Source organism: Lathyrus oleraceus, chromosome 5 (assembly GCF_024323335.1).
Source record: "Lathyrus oleraceus cultivar Zhongwan6 chromosome 5, CAAS_Psat_ZW6_1.0, whole genome shotgun sequence".
NCBI lineage: Eukaryota > Viridiplantae > Streptophyta > Magnoliopsida > Fabales > Fabaceae > Lathyrus > Lathyrus oleraceus.
The window spans coordinates 21,575,629-21,591,568 of record NC_066583.1 but is presented as its reverse complement, the minus strand read 5'-3'; the positions used below and the strand labels follow the sequence as shown (position 1 = coordinate 21,591,568).

At 42.0% G+C, this 15,940-nt stretch overlaps 2 protein-coding genes across 2 annotated transcripts; both read left to right on the top strand.

Annotated features, from left to right (window-relative positions):
• Positions 1–415: 415 nt before the first annotated feature.
• On the top strand, positions 416–2,785 carry LOC127085279 (glycosyltransferase family 92 protein At1g27200). Its single transcript, XM_051025813.1, has one exon. The coding sequence runs from the start codon at positions 533–535 to the stop codon at positions 2,477–2,479; it is 1,947 nt and encodes a 648-aa protein (XP_050881770.1). The 5' UTR covers positions 416–532; the 3' UTR covers positions 2,480–2,785.
• Positions 2,786–9,906: 7,121 nt separating this feature from the next.
• On the top strand, positions 9,907–15,507 carry LOC127078505 (uncharacterized). The gene is made up of 2 exons (XM_051018952.1): positions 9,907–13,599; positions 14,845–15,507. Exons 1-2 carry the CDS (start codon positions 9,907–9,909, stop codon positions 15,505–15,507), a joined length of 4,356 nt encoding a protein of 1,451 aa, XP_050874909.1.
• The last annotated feature ends 433 nt before the right edge of the window (positions 15,508–15,940 follow it).

The window sequence follows — 15,940 nt, the reverse complement described above, 5'->3', positions numbered from 1 at the left end:
TTTATCATACAATATTAGTTTGTTAGTTTGCAAGCGGTCATTATACAATAATTTGGTTGGGTGATTGTCTTTGCTAATAATATTATAAATATTAATTTTTAAATTTATAAAAGTATCACTATTACTTAAAGTATTTAAATAATTTCTAATATAAAAATATGTGAAATTAAAATTTATTTTTTAAATAAACTTATTATAAAAAAATATTGAAAATACATTATTTTAAGATCTTTAAATCTAACATATCATTCATCGAAATAGTTGAATACAAAGTATTTGAATTACCAATACATTTAATTAATGAAAAAGTTGATCTTTTTTAAAATATCTAGAAATAGTATAACTTTATTGAAGAATAAAGTAAGATGGTGCAAGCACGTAAAGGTTGCACCCTCGCTATTGGTTATAGTTTTACTCATAGAATCAGAAAGGCTGTGTTATTTCACTTCTCTTTCATTATATCTCATATTCCAAATTTCTCCTATTTATGAACAAGACGCACCACAAATCCTAAATTAACCTTACAACAAAAATGAAACGTTCTTCACCATTCGATAATACAACACACCCATCCTCCTATTATTACAACTCCAATTCTATTTTCAACTCTTTCTTTTCCCTTAACAATTCAACAACATCAATAACATTCATAAATAGCTCTTTGGAAACCATGAGAAGAAAGCCACGAGCAACGTTCTTAATCTCTCTACTTGCCATCGTTTTGTTCGCAGCTTACTCTCTTCTTCTCTCTCGTGATGCCGTTTCCCATTGGCAACCCGATTTCGACCTCGACGATCTCCCAAGGAAGCTCAACGCAAAAAATCATGTTTCCGTTAATCACAATAATGCTAAGAAAAATCATATCGTTGATAACGAGTTTCAGCATCAATCACGCCGAGTTTCGTCCATTAACTTCAAACAATCTTTCTCAACGGTTTCCGTTTTGTTACCTGATTGGGAGATTCTTCTTCTGGTTTCGCCGAACACGCCGTTATCTTCTTCTTCCGATCAGTTTAACTGTCTTTTCCAGAACAATCACGTGTCTCCGGCGAGATTCTCCGGTGTTTTACCTTTCACCAACCGTACAACGTTCAAGTGCGACATGCCGGAGTCAGCTCGGCGTCGGAGAATATTGTCACAGCCTATGCTGGTGACTGGAGAGTCAGAGAATGAATCTCATGATCAATATCCGGCACCGGAGCTTCTCAGATGGAATTTTCTCGTGTACGAGTCGTTTTCCACGGAAGACGACGTCGTTTTGTTCGCCAAAGGTGTGACTCATCGGCAAGGTTACGATCTGCCTCCAAAGGAATTCAACTGCGTTTTCCAAATCGGAAACGAAATTCGCACCGCCGTAACAAGCTCCGTTCAAGAGGTTTTCCGGTGCCATCATCCAGATCCGTCTCGTTTGGGTTCGAATTCAAGAATCGGAGTTTCGCTCGAGATTATTGGAAGAAAAATTGTGGTTCCTTCGGTAGCGTATTACATACCGAGGCCCAAATGGAAGCCCAAACAAAACGATTTCCTCTTGCAAATGTTTAGGTCCGAGGCCCATTTACAGGCCCAATTAGAAACCCAGCCCAAATATTTCCTATGTGCATGCACCATGGTTTATAACATAGCGAAATTCTTGAGAGAATGGGTTATGTATCATTCGAAAATAGGAGTTGAAAATTTTTTGTTGTATGATAATGGAAGCAATGATGATTTACATGGAACAATCAAAGCGCTTCGTGAGGAAGGTTATAACATAAGCACTTTGCTTTGGATTTGGCCTAAAACTCAAGAAGCTGGATTTTCACATAGCATTCTTTACTCAAAATCTAAGGGGTTATGCACTTGGACTATGTACGTTGATGTTGATGAATTCATGTATTCACCCTCTTGGGGTAAATATGGTGATAATGAAAATGAGTTTTTACCGTCGTTGAAATCAATGTTACCGCAGGAACAGGATGATTATTACAATGGTAGAGATGGTAAAATCGGACAAGTGTCAATGATGTGTTTAGAATATGGGCCATCTGGCAAACGACAACATCCGATAAAAGGTGTAACACAAGGTTACACGTGTCGGAGAAAAGTGGAACAGAGACACAAATCGATTGTGTTGGTGGAAGCGGTTGACAAGAGTTTATGGAATGTGATACATCATTTTCAGGTGAATCAGGGAGAGGGGTTTAGGTCGAAACAACTAGGTCCGGAAGAAGGTTTGGTGAATCACTATAAGTACCAAGCGTGGGATGAGTTTAAGAACAAGTTTAGGAGGAGAGTTTCAGCTTATGTTGTGGATTGGAGACAGAATGTGAATTTGAATTCTCAAGATAGGACACCTGGGTTGGGATTTGAAGCGGTGGAACCTAAAGATTGGACACAGAGGTTTTGTGAAGTTAAGGATGAAAGGTTGAAAATGTTGACCCGTGAATGGTTTGGATCGTTCACGCCTAATGGATTTAGAATGGCTTGGCAAATTAGATGAGGAATTTTTTTATTTTTTTCATTCATTGTTTGGTTCTTGATGGAATAGCTTTTTTGATTAGGTGGGGACAGATTGTGATTATTATATGCATTACAAACAAAATTAAAGATAGATAAATACAATACATACAGAGGAAAAGTTGAATTGAAATGGATTGGATGGGGTGGATTTAATTATTATTACGGTTATATTCCGTTTTGTTTTTTCTATTCCAGTTTTTTTATGCACGGAATAGAATTCTTGTACTCTTCATTATCACATTTGGTGCTTCATAAATGAAATCCACCCCCCTTTTACTTTGCTTTATTTGTTTATTTTGTAAGTTTGTTCATTCATTATTTAACTAGCAATAGCAAACCATTCCTCTCGTGATTCTCATGTAATTATACTAATACATGTCAAAGTTGAATACTATGTAATTTTTAAATATCTTTTATTTTTTTTTATTTTTTTTTATATTTCAAATATAATATATAATTGATATAATGTTTATTATATTATTTCCACGATCTCTATTATAAAAAAAAAATATTTTTTAAATGTATTAAATAAGTTATATAATAGTCTTAATACATGAATTATTCAATAAAATTTTAAAAATACTAGTATAATAGAAATAGGAGGGAATATATGTTACTACCTCCATTTCAAATTAAAAAACATTTTGTGAATAAAATTTATTATATAACTTATGGTTTCAATTATTTATATTTCCATCATATCTCTTAGAGGTGTAATCAATTAGGTTTGAATCGGTTTTCGATCTAAAAATGTTCGAAATAATATATATATATATATATATATATATATATATATATATATATATATATATATATATATATATATATATATATATATATATATATATATATATGCATCGGTTAGTTTGGTTTGATTATTAGCGCTTTTCAAAAATGAAATTAAATCAAACTAACTGATTTGATTCAATTCAATTCAGTTGATCGATTTATATAATTTTTTTTCAATTATATTAATTTATGTATACTCCATCATTCCTACTATTTTTTTAAATAATATATTTTATATAATCTTATTCATATATTTCATACTCTACTTCTCGGATATATTTAATCCATACAAAACACTAACAAATATAGCACAACAATAATAATAAAAGGTCACCACAAAAATTAACATATTTCATCTCAAATACAAATCAAAATTAATTTCTAACAAATTAGATGAAATTTTTCTGCGAAACAAAAAATATATAAAAAAAAGCTAAAAAAACTAACTAAAAGAACTTGAAACACAAAGAATGATAATTATAAGTATTAGTTCAGTTCATCGGATTAATGGTTCCTAAAAATTAAAATCGAAAATCGAACCAAACTACTTTGATTTTTTTCAGTTTAGTTCGGCTTTTGAACCAAATAAAAAAAAATCAATTTCGTTTTCGGTTTGATTTAGTTTGGATTATTGGTTTAATTGGTTTTTTTATAATCCACTTACATCCTTAATATTTATTGTTATTTATCTTTTTCATCATATTTCTTATTATTTATCTTGATCTCTTGTTTCAATTTCTTACATTTTTATTTTTAATATTCTTAATAAATAATAATTTTATAAATTATCTCATAATTTCCTTTTTTCCCTATTATATTATGGTGTTTTTATAATATTAATAAAAAATATTTTTACTTATAATTTGAATATTCAAAGTACGTTTCAAAATAAATACCGTCATTTTTAATATTAATGTCAATAAATAAGTTTTTAATTTATAATTTAAATGTTCAAAATAAATTGCTTTAATTTTTTTATTATTATTCAATTTTAAATGTCAATAACTTGTTTACATCAATATATTATCAAAAAATACAAATAAATATTGTTAAACCTTGAACATATGCTTATGAGAAAATACAAATCAAATTAAATATACGTTTGTATTGAGTTTTAAGAAAAAAGAAAACTCAAAACAAAATTAAATTATTTTTTATAAAAGATTTGTAATTGTAGTGGAATAAGTGAGGAAAATCCTAGGGGCGAGGGCGAGAAGCGCAAGTTTGTCCTTCCCGAGTTGCTCATGTAAAAGTTCGAACACCCTTCATTTGCTTCGATCGTCCCTTGTCCAGATCGGTCACCCAACTTCCCATTTCTCCCTTTGTAACGTGTGTTTGAAGGTAGAGCATGCAATGGGTCGACAAAAGTACTTAGGAAGTCGTGGGGTGTAACTATCTCTGTAACACCTTAAATTCCACACATAATTTATCACATAATTTAAATATAAAGTAAAACCATGTAGGGTGTCACACATTCATAAAACACATGACTTGCTCCGTAACAACACATGACATGCTCCGTAACACGGGTTTCAACAGTAAATTTTAATACACACATTTGTAATAATGATGTTTACACGACATCCAACTTATTTGAATCATACTTAGGATGTTTACATGAGATCCATCTCGTCTGATCGGTGTCACATATTCACATAATAAGACATTCATAACTTATCATCGCACGCTCACTTTCACTTTAAAGTATCATCGCAGCGGAATTATCATCAATAATTATGGAAGATAAAGTAAGTAGTGACATTTAGTCTCAAACTTCTATTCTAATAACAAAATAAGAGAGTTGTAATCAATAAACTCAAAATCTTGAGAATTCTCAATAACAAAATTAGTCTTATGACTTCAACATAATCAGACATAAGGAATAAAATAAGTGTTTCCCCCAACCCGATGTTACATGATCAGAGCAAGGTACCACTAGTAAAAGCAAAAAAATAAAGAAGTAACTTCGAGAGCTATCTTCTAGCTACTTCAACAATTCTACTCCTGAGTATCTACATGATGCTCGTGTAAGTCAACATTCAAACAGAAGGGGTGAGAATACACTTCAATAACTAGCGCTGAAAAACAACCGGAAGTATATTAACTAACAACGTCACACATTAATTACAATAACATTAACATATCAAGTATTCTCATCCACACGTCATAACACCAAAAATAATCACCAAGTGCAATACAAATGCAAATATACTCAAGAACTGATTCAATATGCATGTGGTACTAAATATGAATACTCGGGTTCATCTCACCCCATAATCCCTACCATAGGATCGATTCTCTCTTGGAACTGGAAAATTGTTACCATCACCATATGTAACGCTTCATTAATCCCCCATAATAAGAATTAACTACTCGCACCCAATCTATCACAATGGGATCGATGCTCACCAAAATCCATTACCATCATCATAGGTAACGCTTCACTAATCCCTCATAATAGGAATTATCTATTCTCACTCGATCCATCACTATAGGATAGAGGCTCACCAAAAAACAAAAGTTCAGACAACATGAATGCATGGACTCTAAACATGCAACAATAAAACACACACATGGCCCCTCTTCTGACCGGGCATACCACCAACAACATAACTCACATAAACAACAATATGCATATAAAAAAAAACAAGAAATATCATTCACAACAACGCTCCAACCATAATCTGAAGGTGTGAGAAACACAAGAAATGGGGGTTTGAATTGGGTTTTATAAGCAAAAGATTTTTCCAAAACAAGAATACCACAAACAAGTTAATGAAAAAGAGATAAAAACACAAGTATTTTTATCCTGGTTCACTTGAAACACAAAGCTACTTTAGTCCATCCGCCAAAGTGATTTTGCCTTATACACAAAGACTTAATCCACTATAATCAACAGATTATAATAACCATAAAGAATAACCTTCTTTTTCTTCTCAAGGATCAAACTATACCCTAGGCTTCATAAGGACTCATAAAGAACAACCATCTTTGTCTTCTCAAGGATAACCTCCTCAAGGAATAAAACAAACAATTTGAATAATATTTTATGTGTTACAAGTTGCTTCTATACAAGCATATTTTACACAAATGAATAACAAACACATAAAGAAAATTGTGTACAAACAAATGATAGCTTTTCACAAAGAAACAAACTTGTCAAAATATTGTGTCACCGACGTTTTCTTTAAGTCTCCAAGTCTCACTTATATAGCATAAGAATAAGACCATTGGAAGGCAAAAAGGGAAAAGCTCATAGAGCGGTTGTCCACTGTTGGATAAGAGAGAAGTGATACTACGTACTGTCCTACGCCCACAAAATCAGTGACAAGTGTGATGTATAGTATTGTCCTTGCCCATGAAATCAGGTAGTGGAAAGGATGTTTGATTTGTACTATGTACTATTTTATCATGTTCCCATTTGATCTTATCTTTAAGTTCACTGGCTTCTGATGAAAGTTGATGAAGCACGAAATGAAGAAACATAAAGCTAGATTCAAAAACTTCAGAATCTTTGGTCATAACCTAGATAGTGTCGGCAGACTGTCTTGAGATCTTCAGTATCTTCATAATCTTTAGAGTCTTCAAAATATTCAGTCAGAACCTTGATAACTTCAATCTTCTGGCTTGAGATCTTCAGAATCTTCAGCTACATAACACAACTTCAGAAGCTTTCCATTCTTCAGAAGTTAGGTGATCAAAGTCACATCTAAAACCATGAACTGAGAGAACATTGTAGCAGTAACATAATGTCTCATCAGTAGTTTCTGAGGAGTGAACCAGCACAAAAGCGGAAAGACTATTGCAATAGCAATATTGAACATCTTTCATAACTTCTAATAGCTGGCGCAGAAGAGGATTTGGAACACATTGTTCAGAAACTGATAACGTTGCACGTCATATATTCAGAATCAGAATTGGATGTTAAAGCTACACAATAACAAACCATTAGGGGACCAAAATTATTCTCACACAAATAAAACATTGTTATCATCAAAACTCAAGATATAGATGCATAACCAAATCTTATTCTAACATAATCATGCTTAAACAATCATTTAACAACATCGTCTAAACACTTCATCATAATATAACAACCCATGTAATTAAATACTCATTCTTTCATAACATATTAAGTCAATGAAAACAATTTCATTAGGTAGTAATTTGTGTTAGCTTTCCAACACTTTGAACGACACTCGATTTGGACTTACGAATCAAAAGTTATGACCAAAACTGGATTTGGACCCAATTCTGCCTCGCCGTGACGGGTGAAGTGTCACGGGTATGGCGCCCACCACCAGGGGCTTCATGGCGTCCGCCATGGGTTCATGGTGTTCGCCACGGACCTTCAAAATTCATATTTTGCGTTTTTCACCATTGGAGGCCTTCCAGACCTCTGATTTCGATTCCGTAAAAATCCAAACACTCAGAATTTGATGTACTACAATTCTCTAATAATTAAAACAGTAATTTTGCAATATATCACCAATTGGCATAAATAAAATCATATATTCTATAACTTTACAATTTGATAAAACCTTCCAAAGTCTCATCAATGGCTCAACAATAATTATTCATAAAAACAAAAAAATGTATATAATCAAGGCACACAAAAATCATCATACACAACAATCAATTATCATAATTCAGAATTAGAAATCAAAATGCCCCATCCTAAGGATGTTAAGGGTTCCTCCATCTACCCCTCATGTTTTAGCACCCATTATAGGAGCACATCTCCCCCTTACCTGAATTCCTAGCAAGTGATGCAATTCTCTCTTGAATTCCTCTTCTTCTACCTCTTGCCAACCTTGCCTTTTCCTAATTTGTTCTCCAATTCTATATACTATCAAATAGTTTCTAACTTTTAGAATATATTGTAACCTCATTACATTTACCTAATTATTATTATTTCCCAAATTAATTCTACCACAAACTTTCCTCAATTCACACAATTGACTCAATTATTATTTTTACCAATTTCTCTATTTATTTCTAATAATTTTTAAAATGCTAACTATTCTAATATATATTCATCTAACTAAATAAATACTTTTATTATTTAATCACTAAAAAAACTTTAAATAATTTTACTAATTTCTACACCACTTAACTATTTTAATTGACTCAACCCATCAATACATCAAAACACCCCATACACACATAATTCACAAATAATTCAATAAAAATGAATAATTGAAAATGGGGTGTTACAACTCTCCCCCACTTACAAAATTTCTCCCTCGAAAATTACCTCAGGAAAATAGAATCGGATATGACACCCTCATTTGCTCCTCACGCTCCCAAGTCATATTCTCACCTGCTGGTCCACCCCAAACTACTTTCACTAATGTAATCTCTTTATCATGCAACTACCTCACTTCTCGGTCCTCTATCCGCACGGGTGATGTCTCAACATTCAGGTTGTCTCTCACATGCACATCATCCACCTGGATAACATGAAACAAATCCATAATGTATCTCATCAACTGAGACACGTGAAACACGTCATGAAGGTTAGCAAGCATCTGTGCCAAAGTAATCTGATAGGTCGCCTCTCCTATCCTCTGTAAAATCTGGTCTAGACCAACAAAATGCAGCGTGAGCTTTCGAGACTTTAAAGCTCGACCAACGCCAGTTATCGACGTAACTCTAAAAAACAATCGATCTCCCTCATGGTAACTTTTTTGACGACTCTGCGACGCTTTCATCTTTTCTTAGATCATCTTGATCTTTTCAGTCGTTTGGTGAACAATCTCATATTTGAGCATAATACTCTCCTGACTCATACCAACACAAAGGAGTTCTACACCTCCTATCATACAATGCCTCATACAGTTCCATTTCGAGACTAGAATGGAAACTGTTATTGTAGGTAAACTCAATCAACAACAATTAGCTATCCCAAGCACCTCTTTGTTCTAGTATAGAAACTGTTCCGGACTGGGCCATGACCCTAGGCACGGCACGGCCCAATACTCGCCAAGCCCACGACCAAACGGCCATGTCCACACGACCACGAGGACGCGTCAGGTGGACGACAGTCCGCCCGACGAACGTCTCCCCGGCCCCTTAAACACGTGTCGGACAGTGAGCGGGTCCTCCTCGTACGATCTCCATCCACTCACCGTCAACCCACGTCGCGGGCACCTCAGTTGTGTCGGGCAGGGCCTTAACGGCATCCCACTCACCACGTCACCCAACTCCCCTATATTGTCGCCTTAGGGATAGGGGCAGTTGGACCAGGGGGCAGACTTTGGTCTAGGTCTTAACGCTTCTTACGCGTCCCCTGGCAGCTCCTCCTTGGGCCTAGCTAATCCAGCCCATTAGGAGCCTTGGCCCAGCGCTGGGGGCTCACTATAAATACCCCTTTCATGGCAAAGGGGCAGGTATTCTAACTCACACTCTGATAACCTCATTTCTGTACCTTTTCTGACTTAAGCATTGGAGCACCTTGCAGGTACACCCCCCTCTCATTTCATTCTCCGGCCCATTAACCAAGACCGTGGAAGGCCCTCCTGATCAGGTGAGATCAGTGGCGCCGTCTGTGGGAACTAGCTATCCCCATCTTCATCAAACGAGGATCAAAAGCTCATTTGTTTCTGTCCTTCCAACATGGCCGGAGAACAACATAGCGATCACAGCCGTCCCCTCGTCAACTACAACATGGACGACGGCCCGCCATCCCATGAAGCGGACGTTCGGGACGGTCATCCATCCACCCCGTCTCCAGAGCCCCAAAACAACGGAGATGTCTCTCACGCCCACAATTTAGGGGCAGAGACATTTCATCCCATTCCCGTTCCCGTTGAAGGAGACGCCGTAATGATTGCCATGGTGAATGCCCTCAATCAGGCCGGTTCTATGCTCCACCAGCAGCACGAACGAATCGTGGCCCTCGAAGCCGAACGACAAGAGGCCCGGCCCCAGCCGGTGAGTAGGATACAACAACGTCCGGAACCAACGAAGAAGCGAGGACGTCGCTCTCCCGAACCCCACGCCAGCAGGGCACGCGCCCATCGTGACGGTGGTCGAGCGAGAACATCACCAAGGCGCGGGCACAGCCCCGACAACAACGAACTGTCTCCCTTAAGGAGCGACGAGGAAGATTTGCATTGCCCCCTATCTCGGGCAATAATGGAAGCCCCGCTCCCCAAAGGCATGGAGAAACCGCCAAACCTAGCTGTGTACGACGGGACTACAGATCCCGACGATCACGTCGACAACGTCAACGCGATGCTCGACTACCGCAATGATATAACCGGGCACCTCAAATGCCGACTGTTCTCAACGACCCTCAGGAAAGGGGCCATGGCCTGGTACAAAAGCTTGGCCCCTGAGTCCATTACGTCATGGAGAGTCATGAGGTCCATGTTCACCCGGCACTTTACAGCTTCCCGTCGTCACCCCAAGACTGAGGCGACCCTTGAAGCCATAGTGCAGAAGAAGAATGAAACACTGCGCTCATACATCGAGCGATTCAACCAGGAAGCTGTCGAGGTAGATACCACCGAGCACATGAAGAAGTATCTCCTCGAGAGAGGTCTCTTACCCGACAGTGAACTTAGCAGAGCCGTAGGGATCGAGCCTCCCCGCACCTTAAACGAGCTCCTGCATAAAGCCCAGGCCTACATCAGATACGAGGAAAAGCAGGTGGCACACAATGCCCGCAGCGGACGTAACGCTGGGGAGACCGAGCACTCAAAACGCGAGGACACGAGCATTTCCCGTCGCAACGGAGACAGACGAAGAGAAGAAAGACCTCGCGAGCTCCGGGAAGGAAGAGGCCCCGCGGACAGATATAGCGAGTACACCTTACTGACAGCTCCTCGAGAGCGTATCCTCGCAGAATGTATCAACTCTGAATTTAAGCAGGGCAGGGTCAGGTTCCCAAAACCGTCTGCACCAAAGCCCCACACCGACAAATCAAAGTACTGCCGGTTCCACAGAAGTCACGGGCACGTGACCGAAGACTGCGTCCACCTGAAAGATGCGATTGAAATTTTAATCCAAGAAGGGCACCTGAAACAGTACACGAGGAAGAACGAAGCCCCCAGACACGACGAGCCAGAGAAGAAGAGACCCCGGGAAAACACGCCCCCCGACAACTCTCCCTATCAAGTGGCCCTCTGCGTGTCACGACCGGAAGATTTCTTCCCCCCCGAACCATTGCCCGAGGGCAAGATCACTGCACTCAGCCCCTGGGAAGACTTCCCTACCACACTGGTGATATCAGGAGGAGGAACTAACGGGGAATCCGCGGCCCTCTCCGTCAAACGCAAGTTCGACGAACTCCTACTGACTGCCCCCGAGCAGAAAGCGACATTGACAAAATACCGGGGAAAATCCAACCCAATATCCTTCTTCCTGGAGGAACTCCCGGGCGGATCCCCGAACTCGGCCATCCCACTATTGATTAGAGCAAAGATGGCCCGATTCGACGTACGACGCATCCTGGTCGACGAAGGCAGCTCAGTGGATATCATGTACGTCCACCTCTTCAAGACTCTGAAGCTAGACAAGACCAACTTAGCCCCCTACGTCGGATCAGATCTCCAAGGATTCAACGGAGCAACAACCAGACCGTGGGGATATGTTGAGCTCCTCGTCACTTTCGGCGAACAAGAAACGGCCAGGGAAGTCAAAATCCAATTCCTGGTCGTAGACTGTCCGTCTCTCTACAATTGCATCTTTGGACGCCCGACACTGGCCGAACTCACTGCGGTCCCATCCACCGTCCACCTGAAGATGAAATACTACACCAAATTGGGACGTGTGGTCACCATCCATGGTGACATCGAAGCAGCCCGGCGATGCTACGACGCCGCAGTAAAAGGACAGGCCGTAGTCAGCACGAAGAGCAACTGCAACAACAAAAAACTCAAGACCGAGGATCCCGCCCGAGGAGTCAACGCCATCGACCTCGACTGTCGCGTCGGGCTGGACGAGACCGAAGAGGGGAGGTTCCCCAAGGAACGCTCTCTCGAACACCCGGTCCGACCAATCCCCGACGGGGAGTTCGAACTCATTCCTCTTGGGGACGATCCGGAAAGGACGGTGAAGATAGGTAAGGGACTACCCGAGGAAACAAGAGAAGAGCTAGTAGCATGCCTCAAAGAGAACTCCGACCTCTTCGCGTGGAATGCCGCAGAAATGCCCGGGCTGGACCCCGAGATCGCGTGTCATAAGCTAGCTGTAGACCGGGCAGCCAAGCCCATAGCACAGCGTAGACGCAAGCAATCGCCCGAAAAGGCAGAGGCTGCCGAGCGAGCTGTAAAAGACCTCTTAGAGGCAAATTTTATTTCTGAAGCCCAGTACACAACCTGGCTCTCTAATGTAGTCCTCGTTAAGAAAAATAATGGAAAATGGCGTATGTGTGTTGATTATACTGATCTTAATAGGGCTTGCCCGAAAGATGCTTTCCCCCTCCCTAATATAGACTCGCTCGTTGACAACTCTGCAGGTTTTAAACTCTTGTCCTTCATGGACGCATATAGTGGATACAACCAGATCCCTATGTCGCCCGCAGACAAGAAACACACAGCGTTCATGACCCCAACGGGCAATTACTATTACAACGTGATGCCGTTCGGGCTCAAGAACGCTGGCGCTACATACCAACGCATGATGAACAAAGTCTTCAAGGACGAAATAGGGGACATGCTCGAAGTATACATGGACGACATGATCGTCAAATCACACGAGGAGATAACCCATGCTCGACACCTTACGAAGGTATTCGAGCAGGCGAGACAGTGTAAAATGAGGTTCAACCCCGAGAAATGCACGTTCGGTGTCCGGGCAGGCAAGTTCCTCGGTTTCTATCTCACCGAAAGAGGGATCGAGGCCAACCCCGACAAATGCCGGGCATTCTCGGAGTTTCCGACCCCGAAAACCAAAAAATCGATCCAGTCGCTCAATGGAGTGCTCGCCTCACTCTCCCGTTTCATCGCCAAGTCCGCCCAGCACGCATTGCCATTCTTCAGACTCCTTCGCAAAGAGGCTACCTTCGACTGGACCGATGAATGCGAGCAAGCGCTACTCCATCTAAAGAAGGTTCTGTCCCAACCCCCGGTCTTGTCACGGCCATCAGAAAAGGAAACCCTATACTTGTACCTATCCGTGGCGACCGAGGCCGTCAGCGCCGTTCTAATAAGAGAAACCGACGAAGGACAAAAGCCCATCTATTTTACGAGTAAAGCACTCCAAGGTCCCGAGCTCCGATATCAGCAAATCGAAAAGGTCGCCCTGGCCCTCATCAACGCAGCGAGGAGACTACGATATTATTTCCTCGCACACACGATAAAGGTGAGGACCGATCAGCCAATCAAACAGCTGCTCGGGCGCCCGGATATGGCCGGGAGGATGCTCAAGTGGTCACTAGAACTCTCCGAATTCGACATACAATACGAAAGTAGGAAAGCCTTGAAAGCTCAGGCGCTGGCCGACTTCGTCGCGGAGATGACCCACTGCCCGACTCCAGCAGAAAGCGCCCACAAATGGACGATCTTCGTCGATGGCGCCTCTAGCACATCAGGCAGCGGGGCCGGGATCATCCTCGAAAATGAAGAAGGGATCCTGATAGAGGTATCGTTAGCGCTAGCGTTCCCAACATCAAACAACCAAGCCGAATACGAAGCCTTCCTCGCAGGCCTGAGGTTAGCCGAGGACCTGGGAGCAAAAGAGGTAAAAATATCCACCGACTCCCAGCTCGTGGCCTCACAAGTGCGAGGAGAATACCAAACCAAGAACGACAACCTCCTCGGGTACTTGTCCCTCGTCAAAGAAAAACTTGATAGATTTGAAAAATGGGAAGTTCAACACATACCCCGCGAGCACAACACACGAGCAGACGTTCTCTCGAAACTAGCCAGCACGAGGAAAAAGGGTGGGAATAAATCAGTAATCCAAGAAATTCTCCCGCGGCCCAGCATCGACAAACTACCGCCTCCACTCGAGGTCAACGCTATTGGAGATGCCCACTGTTGGATGACACCCATCTACAATTACCTCACACGAGACGAACTCCCGGCTGACCCGAAAGAGGCGACCACTGTCAAACGACGCGCATGCTCGTACGTACTCCTCGAAGGCAAACTCTACCGGAGAGGATTCTCCATCCCACTACTCAAATGCGTCGAGGAAGAGAAAGTCCCCGACATACTTGGAGAGATACACCGGGGAATTAACGCTCAACACCTCGGCGGACGATCGCTCGCACGAAAAGCCCTTCGAGCAGGCTACTACTGGCCGACCATGCAAAACGATTCGAAAGAGCACGTCAAAAGATGTGACAAATGCCAACGACATGCCGACATGCACCTCGCACCCCCGAACGACCTCAAATCACTGTCTTCCCCATGGCCCTTCGCGTGGTGGGGCATGGACATCCTCGGACCCTTCGTCACCGGATCATATCAGAATAAATACCTCATCGTCGGGGTGGATTACTTCACCAAATGGATCGAGGCGGAGGCACTGGCTAAAATAACCGCGCAGAACATTCTCCGGTTCTTCAAACGCAACATCCTCGCTCGGTTCGGTATACCCCAGGCACTTGTCACAGACAACGGGACACAGTTCACGGACGGAGGATTCCAGGACTTCATCGCCAGCCTGGGCACCACACAGCATTTCACGTCTGTCGAGCATCCGCAGACGAACGGGCAGGCAGAGGCGGCCAACAGGGTAATCTTACGTGGCCTCAAACGCAGACTCGGCGAGGCAAAGAGGGCATGGGTCGAGGAGCTGCATAGCGTCCTATGGGCCTACCGCACGACACCACATTCTACCACCGGGGAAACCCCGTTCCGACTAACTTACGGCACCGAGGCAGTCATCCCGGTGGAGATACGGACGCCAACGAGGAGGACAGAGGAGCCCCTAGACGAGGAAATGAACGATGAAACCCTTAGAGCCGAGCTCGACCTAGTCGAGGAGATACGTTCCGAAGCAGCTCTCCGGGAAACAACCCTCAAACAAAAGATAGCACTACGCCATGACGCGAAAGTCATAAAAAGAGAGTTCCAGGTCGGCACCCTGGTCCTCAGAAGAAACCAGAAAAACCCGAGAGAGGGCAAACTGGCGGCCAACTGGGAAGGCCCTTACCGCGTCCGCGACAAAACGAGCAACGGGGCCTATTACCTAGAAAACCTACAAGGAGAACAACTCGCTCGACCATGGAACGCAGAAAAACTTAGACAATATTACAGCTAAATACACCACGGGGAGACGTGGCAGGTACGACCACGCTCTTCGTCCCCAAAACCCCAGGGAGGAACCACGAGACCCGGGAACGATCCGGGGTCACATAACAAACACAACCCTCCCCGACGGTTGGGATCTTGACCAAGGCTCAACGTCGAAGTACCAAGACTGGCAGGGCACCCAGCTCGCGATGGGAGGACCCAAGCCTCGGGACCAGGGTTCGAACAACGGACCCGGGCTTCGATTCCCACGGGCACAAAGCCCGACACTTCGTCGGTTCCCTAAACCGAGGAGATTAACAAAGTCGAGCAGAGTACGAATTCATACAAACAAGTATCAGACACAAACGAGCACAATGAATGATAACGAAAATATTCATGCATTAAAAACGATAAGAGTGGCCGAAGCCAAGTACGCCCGAAGGCCATATTACAACGCCCGA